The 20,091-nt window shown below is 46.3% G+C and overlaps 1 protein-coding gene across 4 annotated transcripts; it reads left to right on the top strand.

Annotated features, from left to right (window-relative positions):
- The first annotated feature begins 1,485 nt into the window (after positions 1-1,485).
- On the top strand, positions 1,486-17,782 carry LOC132809466 (uncharacterized). Of its 4 annotated transcripts, XR_009642338.1 has the most exons (5): positions 1,486-1,605; positions 1,707-1,922; positions 6,782-6,874; positions 14,679-15,656; positions 17,764-17,782. XR_009642338.1 is itself a non-coding variant. In XM_060822576.1 (4 exons), exons 1-4 carry the CDS (start codon positions 1,507-1,509, stop codon positions 14,961-14,963), a joined length of 693 nt encoding a protein of 230 aa, XP_060678559.1. In that variant the 5' UTR covers positions 1,486-1,506; the 3' UTR covers positions 14,964-15,805. The 4 variants fall into 4 exon arrangements, 2 of the variants coding, with proteins under 2 accessions (XP_060678559.1, XP_060678560.1); XM_060822576.1 differs by lacking the exon at positions 17,764-17,782 and having other exon boundaries at positions 14,679-15,805; XR_009642339.1 differs by lacking the exon at positions 17,764-17,782 and having other exon boundaries at positions 1,486-1,922; positions 7,900-15,805.
- Positions 17,783-20,091: the final 2,309 nt, after the last annotated feature.

Raw genomic sequence — 20,091 nt, 5'->3', positions numbered from 1 at the left:
CCCTCCCTTCCCTCTCTCTCCGTCCCGCTCTTCCCGCCTTTCCTCCCCTCCCTTGCCATCCCTTCTCGCCTTCCCCCCTCTCGCCCTTACCCCTTGCCCTCCACTATCTCACCCTCACCCTCTCTTGCCCTCCCCCTCCCTCTCTCCCTCCCCTCTCTCGCCCTACCCTCTCTCACCTTATCTCTCAATTTCCCCCCTCTTCTCCCTGCTCCTTCACTCTCTCTCCACTTTCTCTCACTCTCAACCGCCCTCAATCGGTGTCTCTCTCTCTGCCCACGTCCCTCCGTTTCTCTCGGACTGAATCTCTCTCCCTCCTGTCCCTCCCTCCCTCTCTCTCAGACACACTCTCCGTGCTCCTTCCCTCTCCCTCTGACCCCGAGAGTGGAGGTGGGGTGTGGTTGGTCGTGGGGCTGGGTGTGGTGGGGGGTGGGTGGGGGTGAGATGGGGTAGAGATGGAACTGCTGGAGGAGGCAGAGATGGGCAGGACAGAGAGTGTGAGGGTGAGGGGAAAGTGAAGAACGGAGGCAGGTGGAGAAACCGGGTTTGGGGCGGTTGGTGTGAGAGGGAGAACGAGGGAGAGTGAAAGGGGGAGGTTGTGAGAAAGAGTGAGTGTGCAGGGAGAGAGAGGGAGAAATGTGGAGTAAGAGTGGGGGAGATGAAATGAAGAGGCCAGGTTGGAAAGGGGATGGGGAGGGGGACAGAGGGAGTTAACCCCAGCTCCTGAGCCCAGTGCGCGGTGCCCTCCCCTTCCCTGAGGACCAGGACTTGGGGCTGAGTCTGTCTCTCTCCAGCTCAGCTTCTCCAACACAAAGACACACAACAACATCGGTCCCTCTGCTGCTCGGCACGCTGTAATCAGCATTTTTATTGGTTACAAATGGAAGTGATGGATACAGTCAGTGGGATGGTGCCTTTTCTCACTGGCCCCTGAGTTGTGAGAAACATTGAAATGTTTCCCTGTAACCCCCCTGTGGGATAAGGAGGGACAAACCAGCGCACCCCTCAGTCTGTTACCATAGCGACAGGCTGCTCCATCGCTGAAACACTGAACTGAAATGAGAAAATCCCGGATGGTGTGATTAATGAGGGAATTTGATGGATGGATGGATTTGGGTGAAGGGATATTGCAGCACATTCTTCAGCTGCTGCCTGAACTTAGTCTGGGTCACAGCATAAATCGCGGTGTTTGTGCAGCAACTGAGGAGCTGCAGCATGAAGCCCAATTCCTGCACAAAGTAATGGAGATACAGAGGGGTATCCACAATAGCCCACATCCGGGACCATATAGAATACAGCATTAACGTTGACCATAACAGGATGAAATTGGCCGAGATCACAAACAGCAAAATGATGGATTTTTTTCGGTTTCTCATTTCAGTGTCAGACTGAGCGTCCCCATTGGTGTGAGCGCGGAGTCTCCTGCGGGCTCTGCTGGTCACTAAAATGTGTCTGACGGTGAGAACATTGAGCAGCAGAATCAGGAGAAATGGGACACCCGGGGTTAGAATGTGGTGGAGGAACTCGATTGTGACCCAGACACTGGAGAATACAACAGCGACTGTTACATCACAAAACCAGGGGGCGTTCCCCAGCAAATACCGAGCCGTGAGCATAAAATACCAGGAAATGTTCTTTAAACAGCTCAGCACAGTCACTGCTCCCAGAACCACAGCCGCCGTTTTCTCACTGCAATATTTACTTTTCAGCTTCTGGCAACAAATGGCCACAAACCGATCAAAGGTGAAAGTGACGGTGAACCAGACAGAGCAGTCAGTGGCTGCATAAAGCAGGACGGCGTGGATATTACACACGGGGACGGAGTCCCTCAGGAAATAAAACTGTTCCTGATAAACAATGGGAATGTGTCTCAGGATCAGGTCGAGGATAATGACCAGGAGATCCGCCGCTGCCATGGCCCCCAGGTAACGTCTGACACATGGAGACAATCCACAATCTTTATAAAGCAGGACGTGGATGGTCACTACGTTAACTGTGAGGAAGGAAAACAAACCCATTATCCATCAGCCTGGAGGCAAAGGGACCCCGTTTGATCGGGGACACAGTGAGATTTTCAAATGTGTCCCTGTATTCAGGGATTTACGAAAATAATTGGAGCTGGAATAACAAATGGGAAGGTCGGAATTACTGACAAAAACGTGTCATAAACCACAAGAAACCCTCCCTCCCCAAACACACCGAGGACAGATGGTTTCTAGAACATCCCCACACACTTGATCACTCGAGAGCAGACACAGGTCACTCCTTCCCAGTTCCTGATACGGAGGGTGGGAACGATTCTCTCCCAGTTTCCTGAAGACAAACGGAGTTGGGAATTTCCTGTATTTTGGTCTAAATTGTGGTCGATCCTGTGTCGTGGAGAAATGTAAACGCAGGGAAAACGTATTCCCCCCTTTAACTGCCTGAGGGGCCTTCGGGACAGTGTCTCCTTCTCCCTGGAACGGGATCTCTTCCCTCGGGATCTTATCGTTTGTTCAATTCACTGACGTCCGGCCGTTCACAAACAAACAACGTCAGGGACAGAACGTTCCGGGGAATGTCAGTTATAGAATGTCAGGGACAGAACGTTCCGGGGAATGTCAGTTATAGAATGTCAGGGACAGAACGTTCCGGGGGAATGTCAGTTATAGAATGTCAGGGGCAGAACGTTCCGGGGAATGTCGGTTATAGAATGTCATGGACAGAACGTTCCGGGGAATGTCAGTTATAGAATGTCAGGGACGGAAACTTCCGGGAAACTCCGTGACCTGTCCATCACCTTTCACCCCTACCCACCCGACCAACATGATGTACTGTGCACAGGCTACATACCTGTCCCGCACGGGGAGCTGCACTGACCACATCATTGTATTATCTATAAACCTCAACCAGACAGTCTGACCAGCACAGAGACCTGTGCAGTGATCACCCGTGAATTAATCTGTAACCCAGGAGCAGTTACCCTCCCAGCATGTAGGACTGTGTACACCACCCCAGTGCATTGATCTGTAACCCAGGAGCAGTTACCCTCCCAGCATGTAGGACAGTGTACCCCACCCCAGTGCATTGATCTGTAACCCAGGAGCAGTTACCCTCCCAGCATGTAGGACTGTGTACCCCACCCAGTGCATTGATCTGTAACCCAGGAGCAGTTACCCTCCCAGCATGTAGGACTGCGTACCCCACCCCAGTGCATTGATCTGTAACCCAGGAGCAGTTACCCTCCCAGTATGTAGGGCTGTGTACCCCACCCCAGTGCATTGATCTGTAACCCAGGAGCAGTTACCCTCCCAGCATGTAGGACTGTGTACCCCACCCCAGTGCATTGATCTGTAACCCAGGAGCAGTTACCCTCCCAGCATGTAGGGCTGTGTACCCCACCCCAGTGCATTGATCTGTAACCCAGGAGCAGTTACCCTCCCAGCATGTAGGACTGTGTACCCCACCCCAGTGCATTGATCTGTAACCCAGGAGCAGTTACCCTCCCAGCATGTAGGACTGTGTACCCCACCCCAGTGCATTGATCTGTAACCCAGGAGCAGTTACCCTCCCAGCATGTAGGGCTGTGTACCCCACCCCAGTGCATTGATCTGTAACACTGTGTTAGATCCCTGCCCAGTGTGGGGAAACTTGCAGCCCATGCTGGAGGTGAAAGGATGTACAGCTCCCACCCATTTACAGCTCCACATCTGTACTGTACCATGACAAGGGGGTGCTGTGGGTGTGTACATCACTTCTGGAGAGAGATGGCGAGGGAATCAGTTTAAAAATCATCACATGGGAGGGGTTTGGGTTATAGACAGAGAGGGGGAGACTGAGAGACAGTGTCATGGACGCATGTGTTCCCAGGTTTCGGAATGCTGAAACGTAGACACTTTGATAGCATCCGGTATCATAAGCCAGTCTTCCCAGGAAAGATGGGAAAAATGATGGAGAGTTTTGGATGAGCATTTGTTCTACAGCTTTGTAAATGGGAGTAGTTTCAACAGAATCTATGACTCACTGGGCTGATTCTAACAATAATTTGCCTCAGTGTCATTTTCATTGAGTGTGACAGAGAGATTATCTGTACGAGGCCAAGCTAGGTTCCTGGGGCTGTCTTACTAAACACAAACGCATTGACTTGCCCCCCCCCCTCCCCCACCATGGTGTTCCTCTCATTCAATACCAGCCCGATTCTCCCACCCATCATGGCTGGAGGGACTCACAGTTGCCCGGGTGCCCCTGGATATTCCGTGACCCCTGGCACTGGCGCCATCTTTGAAAGTTCAAAGGGCACACAGTTGAGCTTTCTCAGTTTGGAGCTGCCCTGCACAGTTTACCCCGACCTTGGCAGCTAAGGGGCAATTACACCACGGTTTGTCGACAGGGTCACAGAGGTCCTGGTGGATGGGCTAGTACAGAGGGGGACCATTCTCTTCCCAGTGGGGGCCACACCAGCAGACCCACCGAGCATGGTCTGAGCTCCCCACCCAGCTCAGTGCAGTATCTGCGGTCTGAAGAAATGCCCAGCAATACAGGACAAGCATCAATAACCTTTCCCGCTCTGTCAGGATAAGGGTCACTGTATTCTCTCTGCTCCTTCACACTCACGGTATATCTGTTATAGCACCGACCCCCAAACAAAGCTCCTGCTCATATACACCCAGGGCCCTCTGTTCCTGCAGCCCCTTTATAATGGCACAGCCTGTTTTAAACTGTCTTTCTTTATCTTTCATACCAAAGTGCATCACCTCACACTGCTCTGCATTGATCCCCGTCTACCAGCGTGTCACTGTCCTGTTAGAGTTCCACACTGTCCTCCATAGACTTTAAAATCCTTGCAGGTTTCGTACCATTTACAAACATTAAGATTATCATAGTGTCCCAGTCCCCATGAAACAACTGAAATCCTGCCCCACACACAGGAGTGTGAGCAAGTGAAATACTGATATATTCCCACGGACAGAGTCGAATAATGACATACTGTCAATGGAGCAACAAAAATCCTGACACATACGAGACAGAGTAGATGAAATATTGACAAACCACAGAGCAAGAGAAATCCGGATAGGTTCCACTTATCTATATTCATCAGGGTATAATGGGATGAAGTTTAGTGTGTACTGTACCTTTAAGAGAAAGTGAATGCTGCTCTGAACTGAGAGCTTAGAAATACTTGTGATATGAGAGGATGGCAGACCCAGAAACAATATATTGCTGTAGAGCTGGAGTCGGGTAATACGCAGTTAAGAGATAGAGGGTCTCTTTCAGTTCACTTTCAGTGTTAAAAACTACATTGTTGTTTGTATTTAAACAGTGGAATTTGGGAGTTCTCTGTCACTCATATTTTAACAGTTTACGAGGCGAATTGAGCATTTATTTATGTTTAGTTTAAGTTACCAGATGAGATCTATGCCGTGTCCTAACAATTGCTGAGTGTGTATCTGTGTGTCTCTGTGTGGGGCAGGTCTGGCAGTCTCTGTTGTGCTTAAAGTGATGCAATGCCACCCTCTGCTGGCCTCCACACGCCACTGCACAGGCATTGGCAGAGGGTGAAAACCAACAGGGATTCATTCAGAGAGGGGGAGAGAGAGGGCAGCTGCTCTCAGCACCATCCAAACTGATGTCTTATCCATGGACTGATCTAAATGTCCTTTAAACGTTGTAACTGTCCCTGTTTCCCCAAGTTTATTCCACACACAAGCCAGCTTCTGTCTAAAATACTTATCTCTCCTTGAAGCTCAATCCCTCCATTTCCAGCAACATCCAGGTTAAACTCTTCTGAACCCTCTCCAGCTTAATAATATCAAGGTCAATAATATCAAAGTGAATAGTCAATGTATTTTGTTAGGCTAATGGAGACCATATCTAGAGGACATAGTTGTAAGGTAAGAGGGGAAACATTTAAAAGTGATCTAAGGGCAGCTGTTTCACCCAGAGGGTGGTGTGCCTATGGAATGAGCGGGCAGGATGTCCAGACTGGACACAGTATTCCGGGAGAGGTCTCACCAATGTCCTGTACAACCTCAACATGACGTCCCAATTCCGATACTCAGTGGTCTGACCATTGAAGACAAGTGTGTTAAACACCTTCTTAATCACATTATCTATATGAGATGCAACTTTTAAAGAATTATACCTGACGGCCGAGGTCTCTGTTCTGCAACACTGCCAAAGGCCCTACGTTTAATTGTATAAGTCCTACTATTGTTGATTTACCAAATCCAATACCTCACATTAATCCAAACTAAACTCCATCTGCCACGCCTCGGCCAGTGAGTGAGATTACCACCTCCTCACCTTCTCCGTTTAATTTTAAAATGCCCATCCCTCTCCAGGAGGCCTGCACACTCCGGCCTTGATTTTCACAAAGACCCTGAGCTTGGTTTGCCTTGTGTGGTTAGAGGGAGGAGGGACAGATTGCAGACACAGTCAGTGGGGAGGAGAGGCTGGACAGTAATCAACGGCCTGGTTTCATTTCATGGTTTTAGGCAGAGGGCAGACACACGTAAGAGTTGGGTTATACTGATCGGTGTTTTGGGACCAGAAATTATGGTCTTTCTCCGTGTCTGGTGTTCAGTAATAAATATCTATTTGAGACCCTTCATTGGGCAGATTTTGAAGAGGCCTAAGGGGCAACTTTTCACACAGAGGGTGGTGTGTGTGTGGAATGAGCTGCCAGAGGAAGTGGTGGAGGCTGGTACAACGCCATCATGTAAAAGGCATCTGGATGCTGACAGACCTGCCGAGCATTTCCAGCAATTTCTGTATTTGTTGAAACAAAACATTCATTTTAACACAGGTATCTGTGTTAGCTGTCTGGATACAGAATTGGCTGGCCAGCAGAAGACAGCGAGTGGTAGTGGAAGGAAAATATTCTGCCTGGAAGTCTGTGGTGAGTGGTGTTCCACAGGGCTCTGTCCTTCGGCCTCTACTGTTTGTAATTTTTATTAATGACTTGGATGAGGGGATTGAAGGATGGGTCAGCAAGTTTGCAGATGACACGAAGGTTGGAGGTGTCGTTGACAGTATAGAGGGCTGTTGTAGGCTGCAGCGGGACATTAACAGGATGTAGAGATGGGCTGAGAGGTGGCAGATGGAGTTCAACCTGGATAAATGAGATGTGATGCATTTTGGAAGGTCAAATTTGAAAGCTGAATACAGGATTAAGGATAGGATTCTTGGCAGTGTGAAGGAACAGAGAGATCTTGGTGTGCAGGTACATAGATCTCTTAAAATGGCCACCCAAGTGGACAGGGTTGTTAAGAAAGCATATGGTGTTTTGGCTTTCATTAACAGGGGGATTGAGTTTAAGAGTTGTGAGACCTTGTTGCAGCTCTATAAAACTTTGGTTCGAACGCACTTGGAATACTGCGTCCAGTTCTGGTCGCCCTATTGTAGGAAAGATGTGGATGCTTTGGAGAGGGTTCAGAGGAGGTTTACCAGGATGCTGCCTGGACTGGAGGGCTTATCTTATGAGGGGAGGTTGACTGAGCTCGGACTTTTTTCATTGGAGAAAGGGAGGAGAAGAGGGGACCTAATTGTGGTATACAAGATAATGAGAGGCATAGATAGTGTTGATGGCCAGAGATTATTTCCCAGGGCAGAAATGGCTAACACAAGGGGTCATAGTTTTAAGCTGGTTGGAGGAAAGTATAGAGGGGATGTCAGAGGCGGGTTCTTTACACACAGAGTTGTGAGAGCATGGAATGCATTGCCAGCAGCAGTTGTGGAAACAAGGTCATTGGGGACATTTAAGAGACTGCTGGATATGCATATGGTCACAGAAATGTGAGGGTGCTTACATGAGGATCAATGGTCGGCACAACATGGTGGGCTGAAGGGCCTGTTCTGTGCTGGACTGCTCTATGTTCTATGTATTCTGAATACATTAAACATTTTATTTTTTTAATGACGCAGGGACATATAAACATATCTTCAAAGCGACCGAGACCATTTCCTGCTCAGGGTATGGCTCTGTGTATGACAGCAGCAATGATGCACCGACATGGAACAGGGAATGTGATGGAGACATAGTTTGGACAATGTACAAGGAGACCTCACATGGTCCAGTTTGGGAGAGAATGACATTATTGTGTGATTCAGCTCAGAGAGGGAGAAAATGTCACCTGCCAGAGAAGAAACGGCCTCTTGCACTCTCTCCTTCATTATTCCTCATCACAGTAACGTGTGCGAGCTAAAACAAAACTCTACTGTCATCGTTACCAATCTTATTTTTATAGAATCCCAGCAGTGTGGAAACAAGCCCTTCGGCCCAACAAGTCCATACTAACCCTCCAATCAGTAACCTTCCCATGCCCTTACAGTTACCACTGACTAGTGCACCTAAAGTAGAAATCGCTGAACACTATGGACTATTTGACCAATCCACTTGAATTATACAGCTTTGGGCTGTGGGAGGAAATGGGAGCACCCATCAGAAGCTCACACAGACAAGGGGAGAAGATGCAAACTCCACGCAGATAGTCTCCCGAGGCTGGAATTGAACACATGTCCCTGATGCTGTGATGGAACAGTGCGAACTACTGAGCCACTGTGCTAACCTGGGACATCCTGCCAGCCTAATGCAAAGGGAATTCCGCCAAATCCAACTCTCCCAGGATAAAATCCCATTGCTAGCAGCTGTGTGAGTACAATATCTTCAGAAGCAGAGTAACATTTTGGACAATCTCTCAATTTTTCCTTTTGTCATTAGTTACACTAATATTTGGACAAGGTTCTTTCAATGTGAAATTGCAGAGATTGTGTGTGTGTGTGTGTGTGTGTGTGTGTGTGTGTGTGTCAGTGTTTTTAGAAAGGGAAATATTGATTATGTATTTGCAATACCCAAACAGTTTGCCATCCATTTTTCCATCATAGTTGGAGTAACATTGCTCTGGATCATAAACGTGCTATTTCAGCAGATTACAGAAACCAGCCTGACTTGTTCCTAAAACTGACCCTGACCCAGTCTGAGACCGATATCATCGGCCACATCACCAACCTGGTTACATTTAACATTTGTTGTGAGCAGTGGAGGAGTGGGACTAGAAAAGGAAACAGTGACCCAAAAAGCCGGGGAACTGTAGACCGGTGAGCCTGATGTCAGTGGTGGGTAAGTTGTTGGAGGGGATTCTGAGGGATAGCATTTACATACATTTGGGAAGGTAAGGGCTGATCGGGGTAGGAAACGTGGCTTTCTGCATGGGAAATCATGTCTCATTAATTTGATTGAGTTTTATGAAGAGGTGACAAAGAAGATTGATGATGGCAGTTTGGTAGACATTGTCAATATGGACCTCAGCAAGGTGTTCACAACATTCTGATTGGTAGGCAGATTAGTAAGGTTCGGTCACATGGGATAGAGAGGAAGCTCGTCACAATTGGCTTGAAGGAAGAGGGATATTTTTCAGACTGGAGGCTTGTGAGCAGCAGTGTGCTGTAAGAATCAGTATTGAGTTCACAAAACATTTCATCATTTATGTAAAGGATTTAGATGTGGATATTGGGACCATAGTTAGTAAGTTTACAGACAACATCAGAAAGGTGGTGTAGTAGATTATCTCAGAGTACAACGAGACCACAAATAGATGGGACAAAGGGGCAAGGAGTGACAGATGAAGTTTAATTTAGATAAATACGAAGTTAAGCATTTTGGGAAGGTAGATCAGGGCAGGAATTACATACTTAATGGTAAGGGCCTGGTGAGTGTTGTGAAACAAATGGACATAGAGCTGCAGGTACATTGTTCCTTGAAAGTGGAGTCGAATGCAGACAGTGTGGTACAGAACAAATTTTACAAATTTGCCTTAATCAGTCAGAGCATTGAGTATAGGAGTTGTGGTGGCAAGTTGCATCTGTACAGGATGTTGGTGAGGCCACTTTAAGAATACTGCATCCAACTCGGTTTTCTGCAGAAAAGATTTACACGGATGTCCCAGGACTGGAGGTTTGAGCTTTAGGGAGAGGTTGATTAGTTTGAGGTGTTTCCCCTGGAGTGTCAGAGGCTGAAGGGTGACATTATAGAGGTTTATAAAATCATCAGGGGCATGGATATTCTGAACAGCCATGTTCTGCTCCCCAGGGTAGGGGAGTCCTGAACAAGAGAGCATAGGTTGGAGGGGAGAGGACGAATGATTTAGAAGGGACGTGAAGATAAATGTTTCACACAGAGTGGTGTGTGTACATAAAGTGCTGTCAGAGGAAGTGGTGAAGGCGGTTACAATCACACATTTAAAAAAGTATCTGAAAGAGGAGGGATATTGGCCAAATGCTGGGAAATGGGACTGGATCAGATTTGAAATCTGATCGGAGTGAACAGATTGGACTAACGGGTCTGTTTCCGTTCTGCAAGATTCTCTGATTCTATAAGAGGGATGACGAAAAATTCTGGAAGTACCTTTCAAATCCGAATCCTCTTCACTGGAAGTTTATCTTGCCGCTATGTTCATATTGATTGAAAGCTGCGTTCGTGAAATATTTGACAGAGAACTGAGTCATGGGTAATGGGGCGCGGACAGGAAAGTGGGGCTGAGACCACAACCTGATCAGCCATAATCTTAGTGCCTGGTGGAGAAGGTTCAACGTATCTAATGACTCACTCCTGTCCCTCAATCCCGTGTTCCTGTGTTCCATTCAGACCATTAAACCTGTTAGGCAGGAGCATTTAGGGGCTACTTACTTCTATAACCTGGTGCACAGAAACAGAGGAGATCATTCGGCCCTTCAATATTGTCCCACATGCTTTGAGTGATTTGAGAAATGTAATTGTAAAACCCAGGCTGGGTATGAAAGAGGCCCCTCATCTCTCTTTATAGAGATTCCCCTCTCTGAAACTTGTGCTCCGTTCGTTGGTCATGTTGTAGACCCAAATTCACTATGAATACAGCCCCCATACCTCACCCAGCGATGGCTCACAAAATCCTCTTGTCTCTCTGACGGCAACATTCAATAACAGAACATTCATGAAAATAACACCCACTAACTTTCCAATAACAGAATGTGTGAACATCAGACACAGGGGCAGGTCGTTCACTCCCCAAGCCTTCCTTCTCCTCCACTAAGATCATGGCTGATCTGCTCTTGGTCTCAAATCCTCTTTCGCATCCAATTCTTCATTGCCCTCAACTCTCTGACAGGACACATGGGTTCAGATAAAAATAACTGACCCTGATATCAAGGCTTCTGTTGACTTCTGTTGACATCAAGGATCTTAACAAATCTGAACTTAATGGGAATCGGAGAAAACTCTACAGTATTTGGAGTCAAACATGGCACAAAGGAAGATGTTCATCAGCTCAGTCCTGGGTCACCTCTGTGGGAGATCCTCAGGGTAGCTTCCTCTTCACAAACACCTTCAGCTGCTTCATCAATGTCTCCCCACCCTCACCCTCCTCACCATAAGATCCGAAGTGGGGATGGTCAATGCGGATTCCACAATGTTCAGAATAATTTGACGCCCCCGTCAGCTCCTGAACTGGATTGTGTCCATGTGAAGCAAGACATGGACACCATTGAGGCTTGTGCTTTTAAAGAGTCCATAACAGTCATATAAAGGACTGTCTGACAATGCATATTGCCACAGTAAAATAAGAGTTCATTCCGCACCTCACACTGGTTTCACAGGAATATGAGGAAGTCGTTCAGCCCATTGACACTATTGGAGAAGCGCAGGGACAGCCCATTCAGTGCCTCCAAAATATTACTCAGGAAGAGAAGGATTCTAGTGTGATGGGCCACACCAGAGCCCCTCGACAATATTTGAAGGCGGTAGCTGAGACTCTAATGTTTCCTAATTTCAAAGAAAATGTAAATTGTCTATTCCAGATGCAATGTGAGTGGTCAAACTACTTGGTGTGAAGCAAAACACCATTTACTTAAACATGATAGATGAAATAAAACCAAAGAAAGAAGAATTTAGAGTAACGTATTTATATTAGACAAGTTAACAGAATAATAGATCTAGGAACTAATACTAATGACCGTTCTAATACTGGAAATCATATGAACACAGCCCTTGGCAAAAAGGGATATTCAGACACTGATTGACACAAATATTTCTCCAATTCAGGATTTCAAAACAGCACCAAGAGAAAATCCATACAGAGTAGCTGCCAGGAGACATTCACTAAAGTTTTCAACTCAGTGGAGACCCCAATAATTTCTGATGTTACTGAGAAACCAAAACCCAGAAATCCTAATTTGTTAGAGCTGACCACACCCATTCCATCTGCAGTAAAATAAACCTAAGGCCTCACTAGTTATTTACTCAAGTGGTCTTAACTAGCCAGCTGGGTAACAGTCATTCAATCTTTCTCTTAAAAGAAACCAGAACAAAATAACCTCTTAAAGCTACAGCATCATCACACTAGTCAGCACATCGAGCTGTCATACAGGAACTAGCGGTAACCAGTCAGGCCCTTGGCCCTGTCCAATCGGACGAGGAAGAAGCCAGTCAGTCCCTTGAGTCACTTATTCAGGAACAGTAGGAGGCCATTCCCACCTCAATGCACTTACACAGGGGCAGAATGAGGTAATTGATGCTGATTCCTGATGAATGGCTTATGCTCGAAACATCGATTCTCCTGCTGTGCTTTTCCAGCAAACCACTGTCTACTCTGATCTTCAGCATCAACAATCCTCGCTATCTCCTAATTGATGCTCTAACATGGTGAACAAGTGGAGCAGAGGCTGCACAGACAGACTGCTCCACGTTGTTCTTCTTAGCTCCGTCTGTCATGATACACACGTGGGACTTTAACGCGGTTTTCTAGTGGTGAGGAGGGAAGCCAGATGTCTTGTGTGAAGTCACAAGAAGGCACCTTCCATCTCCGAGAAGCCAGCCTGGTGTTCTCTATGTAGGGTGGAAGCTGGTGGGAATGGCTACCTGTTTCAGATGGAAGGTATTGTGGCTGCTGTTGGGGATTGTGAGTAACCTGACGTTCAGTACGGGTTCACACGCCAACTGCAAAATAATGTGGGGAGAGTTAATTTAGGCAAATAAACTATTAGGAAAGTCACGTTAGACTGATGGATGGACTCTCTAAGTTCAAATAATGCTGATCTTGTTCATGTCGATCTTGTCTCGTGCACGTCCTGTTCAGTGTAACCTGTATGCCTTACTCTGTCCAAGTCTATTTCCACCGCATGATCTGTCTGGCCATGTTTACTATGATCTGCCTCCACTGCTCATAAATAAAGTGTTTCCCTGTACTGAGGTACACGTGGCAATAAATCACACCAATTAATCCTGGGTAAAGTATGGAATTTCTCACCCTATCAATGTCTCTTTTGGAAATAAGTGATCGCTGCCACTACTCAAGTTTAACGTCACCATTTCATCTTCTCTCACAACTCTACTGATTAAACACTCAGCTTCTTCACTCTATCCTCGTGATACCATCATCCGTGTCTGTGGTAAGGAGATCATTCCTTACAAAGGAGATCAAATCCGTAGAGAGTGTCTCAACCACGCTCTCAGCAAGGCCCTACAACAGCAGGAAGATGGCATTACTTATGTACTTGAATCATCTTACAATGAAGGACAGCATACCATTGACTGCACCCATTACTTACACAGGGTTTGATTCGGAGCAGTCAGCATAGACTTGTGAGTGGGAGATCATGCTTCCCAAATTATTAGAGTTCGTTGATGAAGTGACCAGGAAGGTTGATGAGGGCCGAGCAGTAACCATAGTCTCTATGGATATCAGTAAGGCCTTTGATAAGGTTCCACATGGCAGGCTGCTCGGGAGTATTACATCACGTGGAATGCTGGGGAACTGGCCAATTGGATACACAGTTGGCTTGACGGTAGGAAGCAGAGGGTTTAGTGGAAGGATGCTTGTCAGACTGGAGGCTGGGTCCATGGCTGTGTGTTATCTATGATTTGGTTGAGAATGTACAAGGTATGATTAGTAAGTTTACAGATGGCACTAAAATAAATGGGAGCATGATCAGTGAGGAAGTTTATCAGAAATTGCAGCAGGACCTTAATCAGGCGGGGAAGTGGGCCGAGAAATGGCAAATGGAATTTAATATAGATGCGTGATGACTTGCATTTTGGAAACTCAACTCAAGGTAGGAGTTGCACGGTGAATGGGAGGGCCTTAAGGGGTGTAGTGGGCAGAGAGATCTTGGTATGTAGGTGCACGGTTCTCTGAGAGTGGAGTCACATGTAGACAGGGCAGTGAAGAAGGCATCTGGCACACTGACCTTCATCAGGCCGGACATTGAGTATGGAAGTTGGGAATTTATGTTGCAGTTATACAGGACTTTGGTAAGGCCACACTTGGAGTATTGTGTTCAGGTTTTGTCACTTAGGGAGCACGTGTCTATCTCCTCAGGAACTCATTACGGTACCTTGCTGTGGCAACCAACAGGGTACACTTCGTTGTTCAGTACTTCCCAGGAGCTGAAAAATTATGCCATGTTCTTCGTGACCTGCAACACATTATCAACGAGGATGAGCACCTCCACTGCTTGCCTTTAAACAACCACCAAACCTCAAACAGATCACATGTTCATAGCAAGCTGCCCAGCTTTCAGGACAGCGCCATACAACCCTGTCACGGTAGGCGCTGCAAGACGTGTCAGAGTGTGGACATGGGTATTACCATTACATGTGAGGACACTTCCCACCATGTACGTGGCAGGTACTCATGTGACTCAGCCAACATTGTCTATCTTATACGTTGCAGGCAAGGGTGCCTGGAGGCATGGTACATTGTGGAAACCGAGCAAATGCTACGGCAACAGATGAATGGGCACCACATAACAATCAACAGACGGAAGTGTTGCCTCCCAGTTGGGGACACTTCTACGGTACAGGACATTCGACCTCGGACCTTCGGGTGACAATCCTCCAAGGCAGACTTCAGGACAGGCAACAGCGAAAAGTGGCCAAACAGGGGCTGATAGCTAAGTTCTGTACCCAAAGGGAGGGCCTCAACCGGGCCCTTCAGTTCATGTCATACTACCGGTGACCACCATTGCACTATATACACACACAGCCACACTTACACACACACACACCCAGAGTCACTCCTATACACACACATACACACGGACACACTTTTACACAGACACGCACACAGACTCTCACGCACACCCTTACAGACACACACACTCCCACACTCACACATGCATCCTCTCAGAGACTTAGACCACTCTACACTCATGCAGGCACATATACCCTCTCTCTCACAGACAATCGCAAACCCCCACCCCAGACACATACACACTTCCACACTCACACATGCACACCCTCACAGAATTAAGACACTCTGCAATCACTACACACACATATACACTCTCTCTCTCACACTCACAACCCCCAAGCCAGACAGACATACACACAAACAGACACAAAGACCCACATGCGCCCATACATTTTGTGGGCTAAATTTTACTTGCAGAGTTACATTGTACTTTGCTCAAAAACTGCATGAATACAGTAAAACTATGTTATCTGACTTTTTAGGTTAGAATCGATCTAAAATCATGGCATAGACAGAGAACACAGGGTGCTAACACCTTCGACATATTGTGTAACTAACCTAATTGTTACAGTTAACCTGAGAATGCAACTTTTAACAAAAGGTTTTTTTGATTTACACACGGAAGAAGCTAAACTATCATGGTATTCGAACAGATGAAAGACTCAACAGAAAATCAAGGTGATTTTCAATATGTAGTTTCAGTTACATCATACTGTAATGTTTTGCTATAAATGCTGTGCCTTACAATTTTGTCCCCCACAATCACCTGAAGAAGGTGCGGTTCTCTGAAAGCTAATGTGCTTCCAATTAAACCTGTTGGGCTATAACCTGGTGTTGTGTGATTTTTAACTTCGTACACCCCAGTCCAAGACCGGCATCTCCAAATCATGATTACTGTGAAGTGGAATCGTATTAATCGTTCTCCAGTACTCTGGCACCTCGACTATCGTCAGATTCTAAACAAAATTAATGTTAGGGGCCATCTCGCCACGTTATTCATGCTCTTCTCAAGCATTATCGTGAGATTTTCTCCAGATCTCCCGTTATGCATGTGGAGTAGAGAAGGACAATGATTTTAGACAATGCTGTGTATTACCCTAGAGAGCTGAGACTGCTCTAAACTGGGTGTGAACCTTTCACCACCCTGGTAATGTTTTTGCTGCCTCTGTACAGGATCTTAGTGAGATGACATTGGAGTAGTGTGTAAAGAATTTTTCTACTCAATGAAGAAAGTGTATTGTTATATTGGAAGGAGCTCTGAGATAGTTCCCTCAACTGATTCCTGCAAAGAAAGTGTCTTAGGATGGAGAGATAGCAGGAAAGTGGAACAGAGGCCGCGATAACATCAGCCATGATTGTATTCAATGGCGGAGCTGGTTCGAAGGGTTGGATTCCTGACTGATGCTCCTCGTCCATACTCAGCCTTTCGACTGTGTTACACAGTATAACTGAGGACTGTCTATCAAACAGGAAGCAGGCTCTCTGGATAAGTCAGTCTCAATCAGTTATAGAACATAGAACATAGCAAAATACAGCGCAGTACAGGCCCTTCGGCCCTCAATGTTGCGCCGACCGAATCCTACCTAATCTACACTAGCCCAATAACTTCCAAATGCCTATCCAATGCCCGCTTAAATGACCATAAAAAGGGAGAGTTCACCACTGCTACTGGCAGGGCATTCCATGAACTCACAACCCGCTGTGTAAAGAATCGACCCCTAACATCTGTCCTATACCTTCCACCCCTTAATTTAAAGCTGTGTCCCCTTGTAACAGCTGACTCCATTAGCGGTAAAAGGTTCTCAGTGTCTACCCTATCTAAACCCCTAATCATCTTGTACACCTCTATCAAATCTCCCCTAAACCTTCTTTTCTCCAATGAGAACAGCCCCAAGTGCCTAAGTCTTTCCTCATACGATTTTCCTACCATACCAGGCAACATCCTGGTAAACCTCCTCTGCACTCTTTCCAATGCCTCCACATCCTTCCTATAGTATGGCGACCAAAACTACACACAATACTCCAGATGAGGCCGCACCAGAGTCTTATACAACTGCAACATGACCTCAGGACTCCGGAACTCAATTCCTCTGCCAATAAAGCCCAGTACACCATATGCCTTCCTCACAGCACTATTTACCTGGGTGGCAACTTTCAGAGATCTGTGTACATGGACACCAAGATCCCTCTGCTCATCCACACTACCAAGTAGCCTACCATTAGCCCAGTAATCCATCTTCTTGTTACTCCTACCAAAGTGAATGACTTCACACTTAGCTACATTGAATTCCATTTGCCACCTTTCTGCCCAGCTTTGCAACTTGTCTATATCCCGCTGTAACCTGCCACATCCTTCCTCACTATCCACAACTCCACCGACTTTTGTGTCATCCGCAAACTTACTCAACCAGCTTTCAAGCCCCTCCTCTAGATCATTTATAAAGATAACAAAAAGCAATGGTCCCAAAACAGATCCTTGAGGTACACCGCTAGTAACTGCACTCCAAGATGAACTTATACCATCAACTACGTTTGTCAGAACGTCACCAGTGGAGTCACACAGTGACCAGTGCGGGTACCTCAACTATTTACAATCTACAACAATGATCAGGAGGTTGGAATAGATATTCAGATACTGAGTTTGGTGATGTCGCTTGGATAAGCAAGAGATAAAATTATCAAGAGAGGGTGGAGTGTCTGCAAATAGATACAGAAAGTTCAAGGCAATAGATAATAATTTGGAAGGAGCAATACAACATAATATAACCTGCAATTTCATTTACAGGAATAATGGAAGGCAGCATCTTACTGAAATGGAGAGGGATTACAGGACTCAGTGATACTGGGTACTGGGGAATTCACGGAGACCCGTTTGGACATGGAAGGTTTTGCTCCATCCCCGATGGTCTGCTCATTGACACTCCGAGTGACCCCATTGCTCTCTGTACACATGGGATACTTTTGATGTGGTTGGTTGGTGGTGGGGATGGTGTTTTGAAACGTGTAGTAAGGGGATGGCCTTTATCCAAGATACAATTATTCCTTTCTATATGGAGACCCGTAGATGGTGGGAATGGCTGCCTGCTTCTGAATGAAGGAACTATGGCTGCTTTCAGGACAGGGGTATTCACCAACATAATATACTGTACATGGACACACTGTAACATTAATAGAGAGAGAGCTCCTTCAGTTCCTCTACCTCTCGCCATTTAATGGCTACTCTGCAGGTACCATGTTCACCTTCGGGAATCTCACTATACTGGGAAAATAAGGATACACCTGGCAGCATCCCGCTGAGGGTGAAGTCATGTATTTACCTCATCCACCATATACATTCTCCATCACCGAATGGTGACATTGATGTTGAGATACTGGGAGAAGACGGAGCTGTCACCGACTCCGGCCTGGAAAGTTTCGGATCACAGAAGCTGAATGAAACTGTGACCCTAATAGCCACCGGCAGCACCGTCCTCCCCCTGGCGTGAAGCTGCAGGTCGTGTTGAAGAAGGTGACACCGCTCTGTGACCAGATCCATGTTCAGTCCAGATCCCCTCACACTCCGCTCCTGGGTTAAGTTTAACTTGGGAAGCTGTTCCTGGAAAACCTGGAGTGGATACAGCAGATCCCTTTCCCAACACACACTCACTCCGTGGTTTCAGAGCTTCCCCTGTCTGCAGCCTCTGCTCCATTTGGTGTTCATGTTACACACCCAGATGCTGTTACTACAGTCCCCATGTTCCATCCAAAGTTGGCTCACCAAATCCTCCGGTCTCCCTGAATGTCTGAGGCAGCTCAGAGCACAAGCCCCAGCAAACCATGCCCAGCACCTCCACTAACTTTTCAACAACAGGAGTCAGTCAGAAACCCCTCGGCTACAAATATTGTGGACCAGACCAGATCCCCGCAAAATATTTTAAGAAGGCCACTTAGACCCAAACCATTCCTTATTTTAAAGAGAGATGTGAAGTGCATTTTCCAGATATGTTGTGACTCGTCAAAGCACTCAACATTAAGCCAAATATAATCTATTCAAATGCTTTAGCTAAAATACAAACAAAGAAAATTTTGGGAGAGCTTATATGTTGGTACACTTACACAAACAATAGATACCGTACCTTCTTGGTATACACTGCTTGGCACAAAGATAAATTCAAATACAGATTCTTACATGCAGTTTTTTGATCCAGGAAAAATCAACATCAACAACCATCTCAGAGAGAAAAGCAGCTGGGGATCAGGTATTGAAACTTCGAACCCTGATGGGATCTCCAACAGCTTCTGAATGCTGCAGCTAAAAACAAAACGAGAAACCCTGGTCTGGGAGAGCTGGCCACTGCCCTTCCTTTGTTATCACCGTTTTAATAGAACCTAAAGGCCTCCTCAGTTATTTACTTAAACTGTTTTCAGACAGCAGTTCCGCACCTCTGCCTTTAAAACTTCTCTTAAAAAAAACAAGAGAAAATAACCTTTTTATAGTGATAGGATCCTCAGAACTCCACCTTTAATAAAATGATCTATCAATATACAAAGATGGATTCATGTTAGACCTCCTAATCTTCTTCTATTAGTAGCAGATAGAAAGGATAGTGAAGAAGATGTTTGGTATGCTTTCCCTTATTGGTCTTAGTATTGAGTACAGGAGTTGGGATGTCATGTTGCGGCTGGACAGGACATTGATTAGGCCACTGTTGGAATATTGCGGGCAATTCTGGTCTCCTTCCTATCGGAAAGATGTCGTGAAACTTGAAAAGGTTTAGAAAAGATTTACATGGACTAGAGGATTTGAGCTATAGGGAGAGGCTGAACAGGCTGGAGCTATTTTCCCTGGAGCGTCGGAGGCTGAGTGGTGACCTTATAAATGTTCACTAAATTATGATGGTCATGGATAGGATAAATAAGCAAAATCTTTCCCTGGGGTCGGGGAGTCCTGAACTAGAGGGCATAGGTTTAGGGTGAGAGGGGGAAGATATCAAAGAGACCTAAAGGGCAACCTTTTTCACGCAGAGGGTAATACGTGTATGAAATGAGCTGCCAGAGGATTTGGTGGAGGCTGATACAATTGCAACATTTAAGAGGCATTTGGATGGGTATATGAATAAGAAGGGTTTGGAGG

Source organism: Hemiscyllium ocellatum, unplaced genomic scaffold (assembly GCF_020745735.1).
Source record: "Hemiscyllium ocellatum isolate sHemOce1 unplaced genomic scaffold, sHemOce1.pat.X.cur. scaffold_1253_pat_ctg1, whole genome shotgun sequence".
Lineage (NCBI taxonomy): Eukaryota > Metazoa > Chordata > Chondrichthyes > Orectolobiformes > Hemiscylliidae > Hemiscyllium > Hemiscyllium ocellatum.
Note: the sequence above shows the minus strand (reverse complement) of the source record. Positions and strands in the feature narration are given on the sequence as shown.

Excerpts from the sequence above, each read along its gene's own strand:
- LOC132809466 (XM_060822576.1), top strand. The coding sequence starts at position 1,507 with ATGTGGTGGAGGAACTCGATTGTGACCCAGACACTGGAGAATACAACA. Across the intron at positions 1,606-1,706 it reads TCCCCAGCAAATACCGAGCC|CTTCTGGCAACAAATGGCCA; the intron begins GTGAGCATAAAA and ends TTTACTTTTCAG. Across the intron at positions 1,923-6,781 it reads GCCGCTGCCATGGCCCCCAG|GTATCTGTGTTAGCTGTCTG; the intron begins GTAACGTCTGAC and ends ATTTTAACACAG.